General features: G+C 38.5%; 1 protein-coding gene across 1 annotated transcript; it reads right to left on the reverse strand.

The window, feature by feature from the left end:
• Positions 1 to 314: 314 nt before the first annotated feature.
• Positions 315 to 20,553, reverse strand: LOC133327237 (uncharacterized; the record flags this gene model as incomplete). The annotated part of the gene is made up of 2 exons (XM_061535799.1): positions 19,485 to 20,553; positions 315 to 2,502 (listed from the first exon to the last, which is right to left on the reverse strand). Coding segments are annotated over exons 1-2 (3,246 nt in total), but the record flags the coding sequence as incomplete, so codon positions are not given.
• Between the last annotated feature and the right edge of the window lie 952 nt (positions 20,554 to 21,505).

Consider the following 21,505-nt stretch of genomic DNA (forward strand, 5'->3'; position numbering starts at 1 on the left):
GCTTATTGTACGACAATGCTACGATGACATGTTGTAACATTTCAATTAAAATTTTCAAATACTTCTTGCAGCTCTTTTTTTGCACAGCAAATTGAAAACGTATTCATGTGGATTTTCGAATTTTGGTCATTTAGGCTAATAGGAAATTACCTTATTTAGTTAGACGGAATGTTGACAAGATAACAAATTCTAGAAGTTTTGGGTAAAGGATGGATAGATCCGCATGACGGAACTTTGGAAATGACCTTCATGGTGATTTTTATTTTTTTTCTAATTCAAATTTTAAAAATTAAATACAAATTGGTTCTACTTACATAACACATCGGTGATGAGGTGGAGGAGCTTATATTACCGGTTACCATCAGACCATTCTTTTTACCATTGCCGCCCAGCAGCGATTGTTGAATGCGATTGGTGCCGTAATACATTTCCCAGATGCTGGGCTTTTTACGATGCCAATCCAATATGGAATCTTTGTCTTGGGATTCGGAGGAATCGTGTGGTGAGTTGGAGTGCGATACAGATGAGGATGCGGAGCCCGAAGCGGAACCAGAACCTGAGCCATTATTTTTTGTGTGGGATATCCTTTTGTCATTCTCTGTTTGATTGTCAAATTGTTGAATACTGGCCTGATGAAAATGGAGATTCCGTTGTAGCTGAGAACCACCACTTGGCAGTGGTGGCAGGGGATCACTTTGCCTTTCTATGGTCCGTAGGGTTTCCACATAACATTCCGACATGGGAAAGACTTCGGTGAGGGATTTTCTTTTCATTTTGAAGTTGGGATCACTTGAACACTTGATGGTGGTTACCTCTTGGCGAATGCTAATCGGTGGCAGACCGGCCATGGTGCTGCGCATGCCACCTGTCCCGACAAAGCCGGCTTCGTATTGTGATAATTGATCGCTGACATCGCTTAGCGAACGTCGCCTTTCGAAGGCATTTTTCATTTTGACAATGTTCTGATTTTTCACCAACCCCGTGCAGAGCTGTCGGATCTCCAATTCGCTATTCTGATTCATACGCTGCAAATAGAGTTCCAGTTCCCGCTTGAGGGTCCCAATCATGGTATGCAGTTCTTTGGGTATATATTCATCGAGGGTTAAATTAGCGGCTTGATTTCCTGACCTAATCATTTGCCTTTCTTGATTACCTGCAGGATGATGAGAATGAGCGGGAGGAGGTATGTCTTGTGAGAGATTGAGCAATCGTATCTTATCACGCACATCTTCCAATAGTTCGCGGGTATTTTGAAAATGAATTTGATCCTCATAACGCTTGGGATATAATTCCGTCACCGATACCGCCGCCACCGATTGTCCGGATATTGAACTACGAGCCGGCGCAATAATATCACTCTCCACACGATAGGCATCCTCGGGACAGGAATTTATATATTTGGCACATTTGTAGTGGTTCTCCTCCTGCTCCTCACTCAAAAACGAGGGGTTATCAATTCCGCAGCCTTTGGTTTTGATTGCTGGAGGTAGTTGTTGTTGCTGTTTGCTTTGCAGATTTTGTTGTTGCTGTTTGCGATCCTTTTTCCCAGCCTCATCCAAAAGAAAAGAATCCAAATCGATGTCGATCAAAGAATCATCGGTAACGGGATCCTCAGACCAGCCCCTTTTCAGGGTATTGGCATCATAGCCCTCCTTAATGGTGGGTAAATGGGAATAGGAGGCACGTAACTTCTCCTCCCGTTCTCCCCGGTGGTGGTGTTGTTGTTGTTGTGATATGGCATCTGTTGAACTGACCACCATTCCCCTGGGGAAGGACTTCAAATGGCGATCTAAATTTTCAATACTTGTCTCCAGAATCCTCAGATTTTCTTGGAATTCTTTGGAGGAGGAAGAGGCTACCGAACCTCCTCCACCCTTAACCTCCTGACCATCGCGTTGATCCGTATTATACCGATAGCGTCTATTATAGTCCAAAGTATGCATAACACTAGACGCAGTTTCACCTGCCAATGGATCGCCACTACCACTTTGAGCCTTGCCACTCTCTCCTGTGGTCTTAGCAGTGGCAGCAACCGAGGCTGCTGATGCTGCCGCAGAATTCAGGTTTCGCATTTCTTTCATTTCAATTGTTGGTTCGCTGTAGATGTGCTCCTCCAACGAATAGGTGGAACACACATTGGAGCTGTAATAACCGGAAGAGGCTGACTTGTCGGTGGAATAGTGCGACTGATGGGAGGCAGCCCGTCCAGGAGTCTTTGCCAATTTTGGCATGACTTTAAACTCCTTTGGGCCCTTGCTGACCTCATCATCCACCCGGTGGATTTCCACAATTTCTTCCGAACCCAAAGAGCTTAAACTGGACGAAGTTGTGGAGAGTTTTTTCAAACGAACATTATTACCGGTCATAACTGGCGCCGTCGTTGTGGCAGAGGAATTTGTTGTTGTTGCTGGCGTGTTCGAAGTTGTCGCCGCCGACGCCGCAGTTGACATTGACTTTGAATTTGTTGCCGGATAAATGACGCTGCCACCTGCATTTAAAGTGCTGCAAGACAAGAGAGAGAAATAATTTATTAGAGAGAGTCCCAGACACAAAGAAAGAGAGAGGGAGGGGAGATGTTGTGAAATTTCAAACCAGTCAATACGACAAATTGACCACTTGTCTGTCTGACACTTTACTTTGTTTTTCTTGATTATTGAGCCCGACACACATGAAAGTAAAAATTCATAAAACGAAAGTGGTTCGACTGGACCAATACCAATGGAAAGAAAACCAGTCCATTGAGGAGGTAAAAAATGTAGGTTAGTAATATTTATTTGAAGCCAGTGGAAACAAGGAAAATCGCTTAGCGATAACGAAAACACTCAAGAATGTAAACAAATATTTTAGGAAAGTGAAAAATCAACTCTTAGTCCGGAGGATTTTTTCTATAGAAAAACACACCTCATCAGGTGGGCCTGAGGAATTTTTTCTATAGAAAAATGAGACCTCAGTGGGCCTGAGGAATTTTTTTCTATAGAAAAAAGAGACCACAGGGGACCTGAGGAATTTTTTCTATAGAAAAACCAGTAAGGAAAGTTCAAAAGTCGGACGGGGCCGACTATATAATACCCTTCACCACTATGGGTACATGCAAGACATGTTAATATCTACAATATCCTGTAGATATAGACATTTCGCATACATCAGTCGGGACCTAATTCAGTACTCTGTGCAAAATTTTGCTTCAATCGGACCAATATTGGGAGTTTGGTGCACAATTTACCTTAAATCGGATGAAACTATATATGGGAGCTATATCTAAATCTGAACCGATTTCAACAAAACTTCACATTCATCAATGACCTAATTTAGTACGCGGTGCAAAATTTTGTCTCAATCGGATAAATATTGGCAGTTTGTTGCTCCATTTGCATAAAATCGGACGAAACTATATATAGCATATTTAGATATAAATCTGAACCGATTCCAACAAAATTTCTCATACATCAGTCGGGACCTAATTCAGTACTCTGTGCAAAATATAGCTTTAGTCGGACCGCTATTGGGAGTTTGGTGCACTATTTACATGAAATCATACGAAACTATGCCAAATTTCATACAAATCGGATCATAAATGCGATCTGTACTTTGTTAACAAAAATACATGGACGGACGGACATGCATATATCGACTCAGAAAGTGATTCTATGCATATTCACAAAAGGAACCATGGGTCTATCTCGATTATTTTTGCCTGTTACATACATATGCACAACGACACAATACCCTGTACCACAGTGCGGTGAAGGGTATAAAAAGGTGGTTATAAGGGGACCACTCCTAAAAGGAGGCGAATATTAGTAATTTTTAGGAGGGAGGTTTGTTACCATATGCGACTACAAAAAACCAAATTACAAAGAATTTGGTTGAAAAACGCGTTCAAGAACCCCAAAATACCGAAAATTGGGGGGTACCCTTATATGGGGGCTACCCGAAAAAGTGGACCTATATTTATTATTTTTAGTGGAGATATTTGCTACCTAATAAGAACTCGATGTACTAAATTAAAGTCAATTCGGTTGAAAAATACGATCAGAACCCCCAAAATACCAAAAATTTGGGAGTACCGTTATATGGGGACTACCAGAAAAACTGGAACTATATTTATAATTTTTAGTGGAATAATTTGGTACACAATAAGAACCGAATGTACAAAATTTCAGAGAATTCAGTTATAAAACGAGCCCAAGAACCCCAAAATACCGAAAACTGGGGGTACCTTTATATAAGGGCTACCCGAAAAAATGAACCTATATTTATAATTTTTTGTGGGGACATTTAGTACCCAATAAGAACCCAGTGTACCAAATTTCAGCGTATTCGGTTGAAAATCTCGCTCAAGAACCCCAAAATACCGAAAATTGGGGGATACCCTTATATGGGAGCTATGCCTAAACGTGGACCGATTTTCTCCAATTTCAATAGGGTTCGTCCTTGGGCCAATTAAGTGACCTGTGCCAAATTTCATCCAGATCGGATCATAAATGCGACCTGTACTTTGTTAACAAAAATACATGGACGGACGGACGGACAGACGGACAGACGGACATGCATAAATCGACTCAGAAAGTGATTCTATGCATATTCCCAAAAGGAACCATGGGTCTATCTCGATTATTTTTGCCTGTTACAAACATATGCACAAAGACATAATACCCCGTACCACAGTGTGGTGAAGGGTATAAAAAGACCACAGGGGACCTGAGGAATTTTTTTCTATAGAAAAATGAGACCACAGGGGACCTGAGGAATTTTTTTCTATAGAAAAAAGAGACCACAGGGGTACCTGAGGACTTTTTTTCTATAGAAAAAAGAGACTTCAGGGGACCTGAGGAATTTTTTTCTATTGAAAAAGACACCTCAGTGGCACTGAGGCATTTTTCTATAGAAAAAGACACCTCTGTAGCATTGATGATTTTTTTCTATAGAAAAAAAGAGTCCCCAGGGTACTGAGGATTTTTTTTCTATAGAAAAAAAACAGTTCTCAGGGTTCTGAGGATTTTTTTCTATAGAAAAAAGTGACCTCAGGGGAACTGAGGATTTTTTTTCTATAGAAAATAGAGACCTCAGGGGACCTGAGGAATTTTTTTCTGTTGATAAAAGAGACCTCAGTGGACCTGAAGATTTTTTTTCTGTAGGAAAAAGAGACCTCAGGGGACCTGAAGAATTTTTTTTCTGTAGGAAAAAGAGACCTCAGGGGACCTGAGGAATTTTTTTCTATAGAAAAAGTATCCTCAGGGACCTGTCGGAATTTTTTTCTCTAGAAAAAAGTGTCCTCAGGACACCTCAGGTGGGCCTGAGGAATTTTTTTCTATAGAAAAAAGAAACCTCAGAAGACATGAAGAATTTTTATTTCTCAGATTACATCGGGAGCAACACCACCTACCATTGAATTCCGCCGAACACTAACATTGACAGCTATGCGTTACAAAAGCTTCATGGACAGTGTCACCTCGAGTCACACTCCAATTATTCCGATGCCTCTACATCATGTAGAGATTGAATTACGTGTAGACACCAGAAGACAAAGAAGAAGTGAAAGTGTACTACAGAAGTTCGACACACAGACACGAACATCTACATACACTGTTAAAACAATTTTAATGAGGTGTTCATATTTTTAAGTACAGAACAAAATCTGCAGCACAGGGAGGGCTCTTTTTTCAGTGAAAAAAATTCTGAGGCTGTTGAGCAGATTTTTTTTAATAGAAAAATATTCTGACCCATTCCTCAGCCCTACTGAGGCCTCTATAGCACTGAGCACTATATAAGAAAAATACTCAATCCACAGAATAAACGTTAAATTCCCTTACCTGTAATATTTCCGAATATATTCCTTTGACATCTGAAATAGGTGTTATTTCGAAATCCAAAGAAAAAACCGATCGACAAAATTTCCGAAAATCCACCAACCAAGTTATTCTAAAGCGTTAACGAAGAAGGTCAAAATGAAACTAAAAGCCATTGCGAGACAATTCTCAGCACCCCATTGCTTGTCGGACGACCGAAACTAGACCTATTAACATAACGGTAAAATAAAATAAATAATTTGCAATTGTATCGATGACATTCGGGCGGACGGACGGATGACCTTTTGCATGCTTGAGAAACACTTGCCATCTGTCTATCCGCCGAAGTGGCTAATCATAAATAAATTAAAAGAATGTCGAGCCACCACCATCAACATTGTCACCATTAGCACCACCGATGGACGGACGACCCTCGTACATTCGAAATGGCTTGTCTGAACATGGGGAATGGCTACGATTTTGGATTAGTGGAGCTCTGTGCGGAATACTAATCACCGACGAATGTAAACTTTGTTTTGATTGAGATGTGCCGGTTTTACAAGCGAATTGCACTGCTGCTACCATTTTACGCTTTTTAGCCATGAACTTGAAAAAAAGCAAAAGTTATGGGAGGTTGCTTCGCAAAAAAAAAAAAACAGAGCCAATTTCAAAACCAATTCTAATCCCAAAAAATATGTCTGCACCACAATTTTTTTTCAAAGGAAACTCAAACTAAATTGGTTTTTTGGCTGCACACGCACCCAATCAAAATAGTTCCGATCTGCAAAGAATGCTAATTGGGAAGCCATCGCCCAATTATTGTGGAGGCATCTTCTATAGAAATATGCAAAAAGTGCAAATAATTACCACGCCTGCATACCAAGCACGGAAATTTCAAAGTCATTGGACACTGAATGAGTCACAGGAAACATTTTTGGACAGTGGTTAAAAAATATTAAAAACATATAGAAAGAGATCTCTGAGTAAACATCCTTTTTTCTCAGTCCTTAGGTCCACTGAGGTCTGTTTTTCTATAGAAGAAATTACGTCAGGTCTCCTGAGGTCTGTTTTTCTATACAAAAAAAAAATCCTCAGATCTCCTGAGGTCTGTTTTTCTATAAAAAAAATTCCTCAGGTCTCCTGAGGTCTGTTTTTCTATAGAAAAAAATTCCTCAGGTCTCCTGAGGTCTGTTTTTCTATAGAAAAAAATCCTCAAGTCTCCTGAGGTCTGTTTTTCTATAGAAAAAAATTCCTCAGGTCTCCTGAGGTCTGTTTTTCTATAGAAAAAATTCTCAGGTCTCCTGAGGTCTGTTTTTCTATAGAAAAAAATTCTCAGGTCTCCTGAGGTCTGTTTTTCTATAGAAAAAAATTCTCAGGTCTCCTGAGGTCTGTTTTTCTATAGAAAAAAATTCTCAGGTCTCCTGAGGTCTGTTTTTCTATAGAAAAAATTCCACAGGCCTCCTGAGGTCTGTTTTTCTATAGAAAAAATTCCACAGGCCTCCTGAGGTCTGTTTTTCTATAGAAAACCAGTAAGGAAAGTAGTAAAGTCGGACGGGGCCGACTATATGATACCCTTCACCACTATGGGTATATTAAACAGGACTATTAACATGAAATTGGATGAAATAAAATATGTGATATTTATCTAAATGTGAATCTACCTAGATCTATCCATAAAGTATGTAAATCGACTTCAAACAAATATAAATAGGTCATCCGTTGGGCTATGTCTGTCAAATTTCGTGCAAATTGAAAGATATATAGCGACTTTGGTCCACCATTTACATGAAATCGGACGAAACTATATGGGAGCTATATAGAAATCTGGACCGATTTTCTCAAAACTTGGCAGAAATCACTCTAGGCTCAATTCAGTACGTTATGCCAAATTTCGTGCAAATCGAAAGATATATAGGGACTTTGGGGCACCATTTACATGAAATCGGACGAAACTATATATGGGAGCTATATCTAAATCTGAACCGATTTTCACGAAACTTGGCAGACATCATTCTAGACCTAATTGATCAGGCTGTACCAAATTTCGTGCAAATCGAAAGATATATAGCGACTTTGGTCCACCATTTACATGAAATCGGACGAAACTATATATGGGAGCTATATCTAAATCTGGACCGATTTTCTCGAAACTTGGCAGACATCATTCAAGGCTCAATTCAGTACGTTATGCCAAATTTCGTGCAAATCGAAAGATATATAGGGACTTTGGGGCACCATTTACATGAAATCGGACGAAACTATACATGGGAGCTATATCTAAATCTGGACCGATTTTTTCGAAACTTGGCAGACATAATTCTATGCTCAATTCAGTACATCATGCCAAATTTCGTGCAAATCGAAAGATATATAGGGACTTTGGAGCACCATTTACCTGAAATCGGACGAAACTATATATGGGAGCTATATCTAAATCTGGACCGATTTTTTCGAAACTTGGCAGACATCATTCTAGGCTCAATTCAGTACGTCATGCCAAATTTGGTGCAAATCGAAAGATATATAGGGACTTTGGAGCACCATTTACCTGAAATCGGACGAAACTATATATGGGAGCTATATCTAAATCTGGACCGATTTTCACGAAACTTGGCAGACATCATTCTAGACCTAATTGATTAGGCTGTACCAAATTTCGTGCAAATCGAAAGATATATAGGGACCGTTTACATTAAATCGGTTAAATATATATATGGGAGCTATATCTAAATCTGAACCGATTTTTCCCAATTTCAATAGGGTTCGTCCTTGGGCCGAATAAGTGACCTATGCCAAATTTCATCTAAATCGGATTATAAATGCGACCTGTACTTTGTTTACAATTTAACACCAACAGACGGACAGACGGACAGACGGACGGACGGACATGCATAAATCGACTCAGAAAGTGATTCTATGCATATTCTCAAAAGGAACTATGGGTCTATCTCGTTTCCTTTTGCCTGTTACAAACATATGCACAAAGACATAATACCCTGTACCACAGTGTGGTGAAGAGTATAAAAATTCCTCAGGTCTCCTGAGGTCAGTTTTTCTATAGAAAAAAATTCCTCAGGTTTCCTGTGGTCTGTTTTTCTATAGAAAAAAATTCCTCAGGTCTCCTGAGGTCTGTTTTTCTATAGAAAAAAATTCCTCAAGTCTCCTGAGGTCTGTTTTTCTATAGAAAAAAAAATCCTCAGGTCTCCTGAGGTCTGTTTTTCTATAGAAAAAAATTCCTCAGGTCTCCTGAGGTCTGTTTTTCTATAGAAAAAAAACTTCCTCAGGTCTCCTGAGGTCTGTTTTTCTATAGAAAAAAATTCCTCAGGTCCCCTGAGGTCTGTTTTTCTATAGAAAAAATTACGTCAGGTCTCCTGAGGTCTGTTTTTCTATAGAAAAAATTACGTCAGGTCTCCTGAGGTCTGTTTTTCTATAGAAAAAATTCCTCAGGTCTCCTGAGGTCTGTTTTTCTATAGAAACAATTCCTCAGGTCTCCTGAGGTCTGTTTTTCTATAGAAACAATTCCTCAGGGGACCTAATGAATTGCTGTGATTTGTCTTTATTGGCCCGTGTAGAATCTGCAAATTATCATTTAATAATTCAATTATTATTCAATCAGCCGTGAATAATGGCATTTCAGCGCAGTTTGATATTTAAAAATTCAGTCCCAGTCACTGATGGCCCTCAAATAAATTGTTATGCCTGGTTCAAATCAGAATACCAAAAATTCTCACGAACATCTCTGAATAGAGCAATGATTTTCCATTTCAATTGAAAACCAAAAACTATAGCCTCCTAAATTACAAAAATAAAAGCCATCGACAATAACCAAGCTGACATCCGTAACAAATCCATCCGACAGTTGAAATCAAATTGCCCAGACAGCCTCCACCACTTCTATTCGTGCACACTCACACACACACACATGCATCCCTGAAGATGATGCGAATGGTGGTGGTGTTTTTGGTGGTCGGGTTAAATGAAATGCAAAATGTTCAAATATTGTCGAAACCATTGACGTTTTAAAATATTTAGCCTCTGAGGATGGCAGCAGATCCATCCACATTCCGCCACTCTTCTTGTTGCTGCTGTTGTGACCACAAAGCTTTTTAGCTGCAAATTTTAGTCGTCGCTTTTTTTCTTCTTTTCATTAAATTGACGATTTTTTTTTGGTATTTTTGGATTTCGTGACATTCAAAATACTCTGCATGTCAAATGGAAGGTCATCTGCAGCAGCAGTTGCATCATCACCATCACCACAATATTTTGAGCTGTTTCCCATGTCAAATAGGAATTCGATTGGAGGTTTTTAATTGCATGTATGTAAAGTTTAGGAAACTGATGGAGGTCGGGAGGTTCAAGTCTTCTTTTTATAGAAAAAGGAGTCCTCTGCTCTTCTAAGATGACTTTTTTCCCATAGAAAAAATCTTCAGGTCCCATAAGGTCTGTTTTTCAATAAAAAAAACTCCTGAGGTCCCCTGAGCTCTGTTTTTCTATAGAAAAAAATCCTCATTTCCCCTCAGATAATTTTTCGTTAGGAAAAAATCCTCAAGTTGACTAGTGATGGGCCTTTTTGAAATCTTCAGGTGATTTTATATTCTTCCGTTATAGTTTAACCTAATTTTACAATTTTATTGCAACAAAAAATCACATTTCCTCCCAAAATAAAACCTTTAATCTTTATTAACTTTAAAAGCCCTTTCAAACATAAAAACAACAACAAAAACATTTATTGGTCATAACTTTTATGATGGTGACCGGCCAATGTGAACAACGTCAAGGCTACAGCCATTCGATTCAAAGCCCAAATTATTAGGATTTCGCAACATCCAGCAAGCCCGCCACACTGAACTGCAACGGTAGCCGAGTACTAAAATTTAATTTTAATTAAATTAATTTTATTGTTTAGACAAAAAAATTAGAAAATCGAATCATAAACCATGGCTAACTAAGCGACTGAACGAACGAGCGACGGACCGGCCAAAATAGCCAACCATCCACCCATCTACAGAGGCCCAAATGTCAGCGTCATGAAAATCTTGAACGTCAGCTGCACAACAATTACCGACCGCCATTCACTTCGTTAGCAGTGCAAGGTGGTGGTTGTATGTTCGTGTGTCTGTCTGTTCGGTGGGTCGGTTCGCCCGTCTACCATTCTTAGGTTTTGACCGTCACCATTCAATTTTTGCTTCGTTCGCTTGCTAATGCTTGGCGTTTTTGATTTTCGGGGGGAAATTCGAAGCCAAAAAATGTAAATCAAAGTAATTTTGTAATCTCAGCCGAAAATGCTTGCCAGATTTACAGCTCCAAAATTAATAAAAAAAACCTGAGATCTCCTTTACTATAGAAAAACATTCCGCAGGTCCCCTGAGATTAACTTTTTATATAGAAAAAAATTGCTTAGGTCCCCTGAGGACTCTTTTTTCCTGTGATTCCTTCCCTATAAAAAAATCTTCAGTGCTCTTTTTTCTATAGAAAAAAATTTGTCAGTACCCTGATGATAATTTTTTCTATAGAAAAATATTACTCAGATCCCCTGAAGTCTCTTTTTTTCTATAGAAAAAAATTCATCCGGTCCAATGAGGTCTCTTTTTTTCTATAGAAAAAAATTCCTCAGGCCCCTGAGGATTCTTTTTTCTATAGGAAAAAAATTCCTCAGATCCCCTGAGTACTCTTCTTTCTATAGAAAAAAATTCCTCAAGTCCCCTGAGGTCTCTTTTTTTCTATAGAAAAAAATTCCTCAGGTCCCCTGAGGTCTCTTTTTTTCTATAGAAAAAAATTCCTCAGGTCCCCTGAGGTCTCTTTTTTCCATAGAAAAAAAATCCTCAGGTCCCCTGAGGTCTCTTTTTTCTATAGAAAAAAAATCCTTAGGTCCCCTGTGGTCTCTTTTTTCTATAGAAAAAAATTCCTTAGGTCCCCTGAGGTCTCTTTTTTCTATAGAAAAAAATTCCTTAGGTTCCCTGAGGTCTCTTTTTTCTATAGAAAAAAATTCCTTAGGTTCCATGAGGTCACTTCTTTTGTATAGAAAAAAATTCCTCATGTCCCCTGAGGCCACTTTTTTAGGTTCCCACTTTTTTTAGGTTCCTTAGGTCCCCCTAGGTCTCTTTTTTCTATAGAAAAAAATCCTCAGGTCCCCTGAGGTGTCTTTTTTCTTCTATAGAAAAAAAAATTCATCATGTCCCCTGAGGTCTCTTTTTTCTATAGAAAAAATTCCTCAGGTCCCCTGTGGTCTCTTTTTTTCTATAGAAAAAATTCCTTAGGTCCCCTGAGGTCTCTTTACTTCTATAGGAAAAAATAGAAAAAATTCTTCAGGTCCCCTGAGGTCACTTTTTTCTATAGAAAAAAATTCTTTAGTCGAAACTGAGGGCAATATTTTCAATAGAAAAAATCCCTGAGAACTATTTTTTTTAATGAAAGGTACCCTGATGTAGATTTTTCTATTGAAAAATATAATTCTATTGAAAAATATTTTTTTCTTCAGATCCTCTGAAAACTCTTTTATTCTATTAACCAACATTTTCCCCCTTACTAGCCACCATTGGTTCTAGTGGTATTATCTCACATCCTCACATCACATCACTGAATTGACAAACAATAATTCCATTTTTGAAGCATTCGAATCTGACAAGATATGCACATAGATTAAATCTAATAGGCCAACATGACGGCTTTAAGGTCTTTGTCATCGAAAACATCAGCTGCCACTGCTGCTGCCGAATGTGGCTGCGGCAGCAGTGGCAGCTACATCATCATCATTTTGTTGACAGCTACAAAAGATTGACCTCTAATCTGGACAGCAAACAGCTAACAAATGTTTGTTGTAGATTTTGCACGATGGATGCATGAATGGATATATAAGTTAACACGATGTTCGCTGTTAATGCCACTTTACGGGGCAAACGACATGCAACTGCAACTGGGGAGTATGAACAAAATCATCATCACCATTATGTTCAGTGGCAGTTCAGGCAGGCAGCCTGAACACGATTTATGTCAATAACATTCGAGCTGTGTCAGGCCAAGAAGAAGAAGAACAACCACAGCAACAAAAACAACAACAACAACTTCGACAACAACAATTATGGCTAAATAATACATTTGTCATGCAAAGATGACAGAACCGTGGAGGCTGTCATTGGGAGGTTACCAACTGGTTGCATTCATCCAAAACTCGATGAATCGATGGGCCGCCAACCTGCATATTTTTGTTGTGGCCTTACATATTTCCGCAGGATATTTGCGAAGATTAGCAACTTTTGGACATTGAAAATAAATCTAAAATTCAGCATTGACCACAAAAATGACGATGAGCGCCGATTTTCGGTTGGAGGCATGCATGAATGACTGAGCGAACGAACGGTTGGCAAGAACAACAACGGCCAACCCGCCAACCATTCGTGCAACTGTCACATAACCGAACCGAACTGAACCACACACAAAATTATTAACAAAACATTAATGAATGCGCATTGTTGTTGCGGTTGTTGTAAAGTGGCTGGGCTGGCGGCCTGGCAGATGGCTAAATAAATAAGCCCATGATTTCGGTTTTTATTTTTTTGGCAAAGTTCAAGTTTGGTTGTCATTGTTGTTGTCTCCGATGGTGCTGATGTTGCAACATCCCCTCCAAGCCAAGTGTAATGGCATTCAATTTCGAGCACCAACTAATTGAAGACATTCGCATGAGCCCCATGGTGGACACAACCGGCAATGATGATGACGATGACAACAACAACGACACAGGTGAAGCCAATGTATGGCTTTGTTAGGCAGGCGCCTGTCGCCAACCTTCACCTCTTTATTGCTCACACAAGCACACTCACATGCACACATGCTCGTAAATAACATCGTCACAGCGTAACGTTTTAACGTGGCCCAAGAATACTAATCGTTGTAAATTGGAGATTTTTTTCTACATAAAAAATTATTCCGAATGACAACTTCTATAATAATGTAATATGGGGGTAACCAGAGGATTTTTTTCTATAGAAAAAGACACCTCTGGCGTCCAGAAGATTTTTTTCTATAGAAAAGGACACCTCTGGGGCCCAGAGGATTTTTTTCTATAGAAAATGACATCTCTGGGGCCCAGAGGAATTTTTCTATAGAAAATGACACCTCTGGGGCCCAGAGGAATTTTTTCTATAGAAAAAGACACCTCTGGGGCCAAGAGAAATTTTTTCTATAGAAAAAGACACCTCTGGGGCCCAGAGAAATTTTTTCTATAGAAAAAGACATCTCTGGGGCCCAGAGGAATTTTTTCTATAGAAAAAGACACCTCTGGAGCCCAGAGGAATTTTATTCTATAGAAAAAGACACCTCAGGGGACCTGAGGAATTTTTTTCTATGGAATAAAGACACATCTGGAGTCCAGAGGAATATTTTTCTGAAGAATAAAGACACCTCAGGGGCCTGAAGAATATTTTTCTACAGAAAAAGACAGTGGATTTTTTTCTGTAGAAAAATATACCTCTGAGGCCCAGAGGAGTTTTTTTCTATATAAAAATTATCTTCAGGTTGCTGACGATTTTGTTTTCTATAGAAAAAGACACCTCAGGTTGCTGACGATTTTTTCCTAAAGAAAAAAAGTTAGAAAAGAGCAGTCCTCAAGGTCCTCACGATTTTTTTCCTGTAAAAAAGTAATCCTTTAGGGGCCTGACAATTTTTTATATAAAAAAAAGTCGTCAGTGGACCTGACGATTTTTTTTTCAAAAGAAAAAAGTAGTCCTCAGAGGACTCGATTTTTTTTTCAGTAGAAAAAAATATACTTAATGTCCAAAGGTCCTGAGAAATTTCCCATAAATTTAATTGATACCATAAATCTCCCACCTGTCAACCATTAAATGTAGGCCACTTTAACACTTCCTAGAGACAATAACAACCAGAATCGCTTAACCAAAATGCCAGAAGGAATGGATGCTTGTGTGTGTGTGCACCTCCGAATCAGATGACTTATGGCATAATCGCATTAATTAAGATTAATGTTCGGTAGTTGAAACTTAAATATTTGACAGTTTCGTACAACATTGCTGGTGATACTATTGTTGTTGTTGCTGCTGCTGAAAAGTCCTTCTCAAGAGTTAATGAAACCTTCCATCAATTCACTTCATGCTTTGCCTGTCTGTCTGCCTTCCATTCGCTCATTTAGCTTCTTATCACTGCGCTACCAACCACCATCACCACCACCACCAGTAATTTTTGACCTCTGGTGACAAATACCTGATAATGTAAGACTTCACATCGTCGATGTTAAGCTAGTGACGGTAGAGATTTTTTTGTTTTTGTTTCTGGGTTTCAGAAGCTGACACAAAAACATTTTAGTCATTAACTTTGCGAAACTGTCATTTGTCACGACGACGAAGGCACGACTTGAGAATTGAAACGAGATCACAATAAAAATGTTTAGAGCTGCTGACAAAAACAGAAACGATTTTGGAGGATAATTTTTTCTATAGAAAAACAATCGTCAGGACCCTGAGGATAATTTTTTTCTATAGAAAAAAATTCGACAGGACCCTGAGGATAATTTTTTTCTATAGAAAAAAAATCGTCAGGACCCCGAGGATAATTTTTTCTACAGAAAAAAATTCGTCAGGACCCTGAGGATAATTTTTTCTATAGAAAAAATTCGTCAGGACCCTGAGGATAATTTTTTTCTATAGAAAAAAATTCGTCAAGACCATGAGGATAATTTTTTTCTATAGAAAAAAATTCGTCAGGACCCTGAGGATAATTTTTTTCTATAGAAAAAAATTCGTCAGGACCTCTGCTCCAATATTTTTTTCGTCAGGACCCTTGTGGTCCATTTTTTTTGCTATAGAAAAAAAATCGTCAGGACCCTTGTGGTCCATTTTTTTTGCTATAGAAAAAAAATCGTCAGGACCCTTGTGGTCCATTTTTTTTCTATAGAAAAAAAATCGTCAGGACCCTGAGGATAATTTTTTTCTATAGAAAGAAATTCGTCAGGACCCTGAGGATAATTTTTTTCTATAGAAAAAAATTCATCAGGACCCTAAGGATAATTTTTTTCTATAGAAAAAAATTCGTCAGGACCCTGAGGATAATTTTTTCTATAGAAAAAAATTCGTCAGGACCCTGAGGATAATTTTTTTCTATAGAAAAAAATTCGTCAGGAACCTGAGGATAATTTTTTTCTATAGAAAAAAATTCGTCAGGACCCTGAGGATAATTTTTTTTCTATAGAAATAAATTCGTCAGGACCCTGAGGATAATTTTTTTCTATAGAAAAAAATTCGCCAGGACCCTGAGGATAATTTTTTCTATACAAAAAAACTCGCCAGGACGCTGAAAACAAATGTTCATATCCCTCGTCACTGTCACATGTGATGAGTACTATCATTACATGGCGTTTTTAAGCTTATTATTAGTTTCTATAGCTATAATGAACTCCCATAAGACACACGAACGCACAGATAAAATATCCACAAAATGCAGACTCAGTGCTGGTACTTGCTTGGAGGGATTTGAAAATGTTTTTCTTTGTGTTCGGAAGAATAGAAAAAACGTTGATGGCGAATAAAGGGGTGAGGGACATGGGACATTAAAATTGTTGATTTTGGTGGCACTTGAACACCACTTGCCACAGATTGGTGTCATTAATGAACGCTGTAATCTACGAAGTCAAGTGCATTTAAGTCAGGGTATTGTTAACTCAGAAGCCATGAGAAGTGGGGACAATCGAAAATTTAATGAAACGATAATTCGTTTTTAAATCATTCATTAACAACTTAATTAAGCTAATCATTAAGACCGAAGACCACTGTAAATGTTGTGGGGTGGGTGATTTCAGATTTCAAAAGGGCACCACAACTCATAGTCAATAATTCGTGGAACAGGGCAGTGGGAGAAATACTATTTGATGATATTCTGAAGGCCAAGGGAATTGATTTTGTATGCAATAAAAAAAATTAATGAAACCTATTTCATATAATTTGTTACTAACATGATATTTTTTTCTTTTGTAGGATATTGAAATCTGGGCAAAGAGGTAAGTTCAATTTTTTTGTTTATTCATTTAGAAAAACACTAACAGTGTGTTGACGAAATTATTTTTTTACAGAAAGGGCCTCAGGGGACCAGAGGAATTATTTTCTATAGAAAGAACAGAGTCCTCAGGGAACTTGAGGCATATTTTTCTGTAGAAATACAGACCTCAGGGGACGTTAGAAAAACACCTCAGGTGACCGGAATTTTTTCAGGTGACCTGAGGTATAGAAAAACAGACCTGAGGAATTTGTTTCTATAGAAAAAAGTGTCCACAGGGACCTTCGGAATTTTTTGCTATGTATAAAATGTCCTGTCGAATTTTTATACTCTTCACCACACTGTGGTACAGGGTATTATTTTTTTGTGCATATGTTTGTAACAGGCAAAAGGAAACGAGGTAGACACATGGTTCCTTTTGAGAATATGCATAGAATCACTTTTTAAGTCGATGTATGCATGTCCGTCCGTCTGTCCATGTCAAATTGTAAACAAAGTACAGGTCGCATTTATGATCCGAATTGGATGAAATTTGGCATATGTCACTTATTTCCGCCAAGGACGAACCCTATTGAGAGTGGGTAAAATCGGTTCAGATTAAGATATAGCTCCCATATATATATTCGTCCGATTTAAGGTAAATAGTGCGCCAAAGTCCCTATATATCATTCGATTTGCACAAAATTTGGAATAGAGTACTGAATTAGGTCCAGAATGATGTGTGCTAATTTTCGTGAAAATCGGTTCAGATTTAGATATACCTCTCATATATATTTTCGTCCGATTTAATATAAATGGTGCACCAAAGGCCCTATATATGTTTCGAATTGCAAGAAATTTGGCATAGCGTAATGAATTAGGTCCAGAATAAAGTGTGTTAAGTTTCTTGAAAATCGGTTTAGATTTAGATATAGCTGCTATATATATTTTCGTCCGATTTAAGGTAAACGGTGTACAAAAGTCCCTATATATCATTCGATTTGCACGAAATTTGGCATAGGGTACTGTATTAGGTCCAGAATGATGTGTGCTAAGTTTCGTGAAAATCGGTTCAGATTTAGTTATAGCTCCCATATATATTTTCGTCCGATTTAATGTAAATGGTGCACCAAAGGCCCTATATATGTTTCGATTTGCAAGAAATTTGGCAAGCGTAATGAAGTAGGCCCAGAATTATGTGTGTTAAGTTTCATGAAAATCGGTTCCGATTTAGATATAGCTCCCATATATATTTTCATCCGATTTAAGGTAAATGGTGTACCAAAGTCAATATATATCCTTCGACTTGCACGAGATTTGGCATAGGGTACTGTATTAGGTTCAGAATGATGTGTGCTAAGTTTCTTGAAAATCGGTTCAGATTTAGATATTGCTCCCATATATATTTTCGTCCGATTTTATGTAAATGGTGTACCAAAGTCCCTATATATCTTTCGATTTGCGCGAAATTTAGCACAGCGTAATGAATTAGGTCTAGAATGATGTGAGTTAAGTTTCATGAAAATCGGTTCAGATTTAGATATAGCTCCCATATATATTTTCGTCCGATTTAGAATAGGTGGCAGAATGACATGTGTTGGGATTTATGTTAGTCGGTTTATTTGTAGATAAAGATCGCAAATTTAAGATCGTTCTATTTCATGTCATTGTTCCTTCGAAAAGGCGACGTCTATTAGGATACATATAACCAAAGTGGCGAAGGGTATTATATAGTCGGCCAAGTCCGACTTTACTACTTTCTTACTGGTTTTATATTAAAAAAGTTTCCTCGGGGACCTCCGGAAGTTTTTTTTTATTGAAAAGTGTTCTCAGGGACTTTGGAAGTTTTTTTTAAGGGTAAAAAGTGCCCTCAGGCACCTGTCGGATTTTCTTTCAATTGAAAAAGGTCTCCTCAGTAACGTTTCGGATTTTTTCTATTGGAAAAAACTGTCCTCTGGGTCATGACGAATTTTTGTGGTACCTCAGGGTCCTTTGGAATTTTTTTCTGTAAAAGAGACCTCAAGGTCCTTCGGATTTTTTTCTATAGAAAAGAGACTTCAGGGTCCTTCGGAATTTTTTTCTATAGAAAAAAGAGACCTCAGGGTCGTTCGGAATTTTTTTCCATAGAAAAAAGAGACCTCAGTGTCCTTCGGAATTTTTTTCTATAAAAAAAAGAGACCTCAGGTTCCTTCGGAATTTTTTCCTATAGAAAAAAGAGACTTCAGGGTCCTTCGGAATTTTTTCCTATAGAAAAAAGAGACCTCAGGGTCCTTCGGAATTTTTTCTATAGAAAAAAGAGACCTCAGGGTCCTTCGGAATTTTTTCTATAGAAAAAATTTTGGATTTTTTCTCTATAGAAAAAGGGGACCTAAGGGTCCTTCGGAATTGTTTCTATAGAAAAAAGAGACTTCAGGGTCCTTCGGAATTTTTTCCTATAGAAAAAAGAGACCTCAGGGTCCTCCGGAATTTTTTCTATAAAAAAGAGACCTCAGGGTCCTTCGAATTTGTTCCTATAGAAACAGAGACTTCAGGGTCCTTTGGATTGTTTTTCTATAGAAAAAAGTGTCCTCATGACCTGTATGATCTTTTTGTGGAAAAAAGTGCCCTCAGAAACCTTAAGAATTATTTTCGAGACAAAAAAATTCGGTCGTGCCGAACTTAAAGACATTGTTACTGCTATTAAATATTCATTGAAACAAAAAAATCATCCAAACTTACCTCTGATATTTAAGCATGACCCGAGGTAACAGGAAATTCCCATCAGCCGAGGTTGCAGCCGCATTGGAGTTGTTGGTGGCACCCATATGACCGTTGATACCCACCTGTGTTGTTGCTTCATTTGAACTAACCCCTCCAGTGGCAATATTTGGTGATTCAAGACTATCCACAGCCATTGATGATGGTCCTGCTCCCGCTGCAGCTGCTGCAGATGATGTTGTTGATGATGCTGAAGAAGAGCAACATTTGGCTTTAGGCCTTGCCGAGGGTGACGAGGAGGCAGATGAGGATATACCCGATGATGACACTTTCAAGTGTTTAATATCATCCTCCTCATCATCATCGTCGTCGGCAAACGATGAAGAGGTCGATGTTGTGGACAGTGACGAAGAGGCTGAATTATGGTGGTGGTTACTTGCTTTGTGGTCCCCGGCGCTGTGGACATTTGTGGAATTGACATTTATCCCACCGAAGAGGGCAACACCGAAACGTTGCAGATATGAGCTGTGTTTGCCGCTGACGTTGCCTGGATGCTTCGAGGCCAGGCCCCCGCCACCACCATGGCTGCTGAGATGTGAATGTTTATCGACTATGAAATTATCACTACTTGTTGAGGAGATTTTGTTGTGGGTGGTGATGGTGGGGGTATGGGGATGATGTTGCTGTTTGGAGCTGACATAGCCAAAGCTAGGCTGCTGCAGCCCTGATTGTGATGAGGATGCTGATGCTGACGGTGGTAAATGCTGTCTGGTTGTTTGACTTGAATGTAGTGGCAGTTGTTGTTGAGTTTTAGACTTCAAATGCTGTTGTTGACTATTTGTTGTTGTTGTTGACTTGGAATGGCCTCGGCCATCCTTCTTCACATTGTTGTGTCCCTCCCCCTCCTCATCGTCGTCTTCATCATAGGGTAAAACTTCAATTGCATCGAAGTCATAGGAATTGAAATAGGCATGTTCACGGGTCCGCTTCACTTTGGCTGCCTCCGAGGTGTGATTATCGATTTCCGATGTGGCATGGCTACCCGATACTGTGGGTGGGGTTTTGTGATAAATTGGCATTACGCTGACAGCTTAACAAAATTTTTAAAGGACAACGAAGTGAATTTTTAAAAACAATTTTTGAGAGTCGGTTTTTTTCTGGTTACAGATTACAAGGCATCGATGTTGGGTTGAGTTGATGGTTCCGCTTACCTCTTTGTATGTGAAAATGTTGTTCGTTATTGTTTTTCTGTTGCCACTTCGTGAGGGTCTCTTAGTTTCGCATTAGTTGATCTGCAATGAAAGAAAGAGTTGTTGTTGTTTTCGTTAATTATTTGTTGTTGTTTTTGTTGTTTTAATTACAAAAAATGCATTTCTTATTTAATAGCCGTTTTGTATTCAATAAAGAATGACTCAATACCACAGCGAAATGAAAACTCTGCGCTTGGCTAATAAATCTTGACTTGGTTCGGTTCGTTGTCTGGCTTTCGATTTTGCAACATGGGAAAGTTGGATCGGACCAGCAGCATTACAACTACTGCGGTCAGCAATTGTTACCGGTGATTTATTAGCACATTGTTGTTGTTACTGTAATAATTAAGATTGGGTAATGAGACTCAATTCCATACCGTAAAAAAGTCTCCAAAGACTGCTGCGGATTTTTTAAAGCCATCTCAGGGAACCGTCGGAAGTTTTTTCTATAGAAAAAAGTCACTACAGGAACCTGTTGGAATTTTTATTCTATAAAAAAAGTCACATCAGGAACCTGTCGGAATTTTTTTCTATAGAATAAAGTCAAATCAGGGACCTGAGGCATATTTTTCTATAGAAAAAGTCAACTCAGGGATCTGAGGCATATGTTTTCTTTAGAAAAAAGTTACCTGTAGAATTTTTTTTGTAGAAAAACGGTCCTAAGGAACCTGTCTGATTTTTTCTTTAGAAAAACAGTCCTCAGGGACCTGTCGAAATTTTTTTTATAGAAAAAATTGTCCTGTCGGAATTTTTTTATAGAAAAACTTGTCCTGTCGGAATTTTTTTTATAGA

Source organism: Musca vetustissima, unplaced genomic scaffold (assembly GCF_032173495.1).
Source record: "Musca vetustissima isolate MV318-11 ecotype Yass unplaced genomic scaffold, APGP_CSIRO_Mvet_v1 utg21406, whole genome shotgun sequence".
Lineage (NCBI taxonomy): Eukaryota > Metazoa > Arthropoda > Insecta > Diptera > Muscidae > Musca > Musca vetustissima.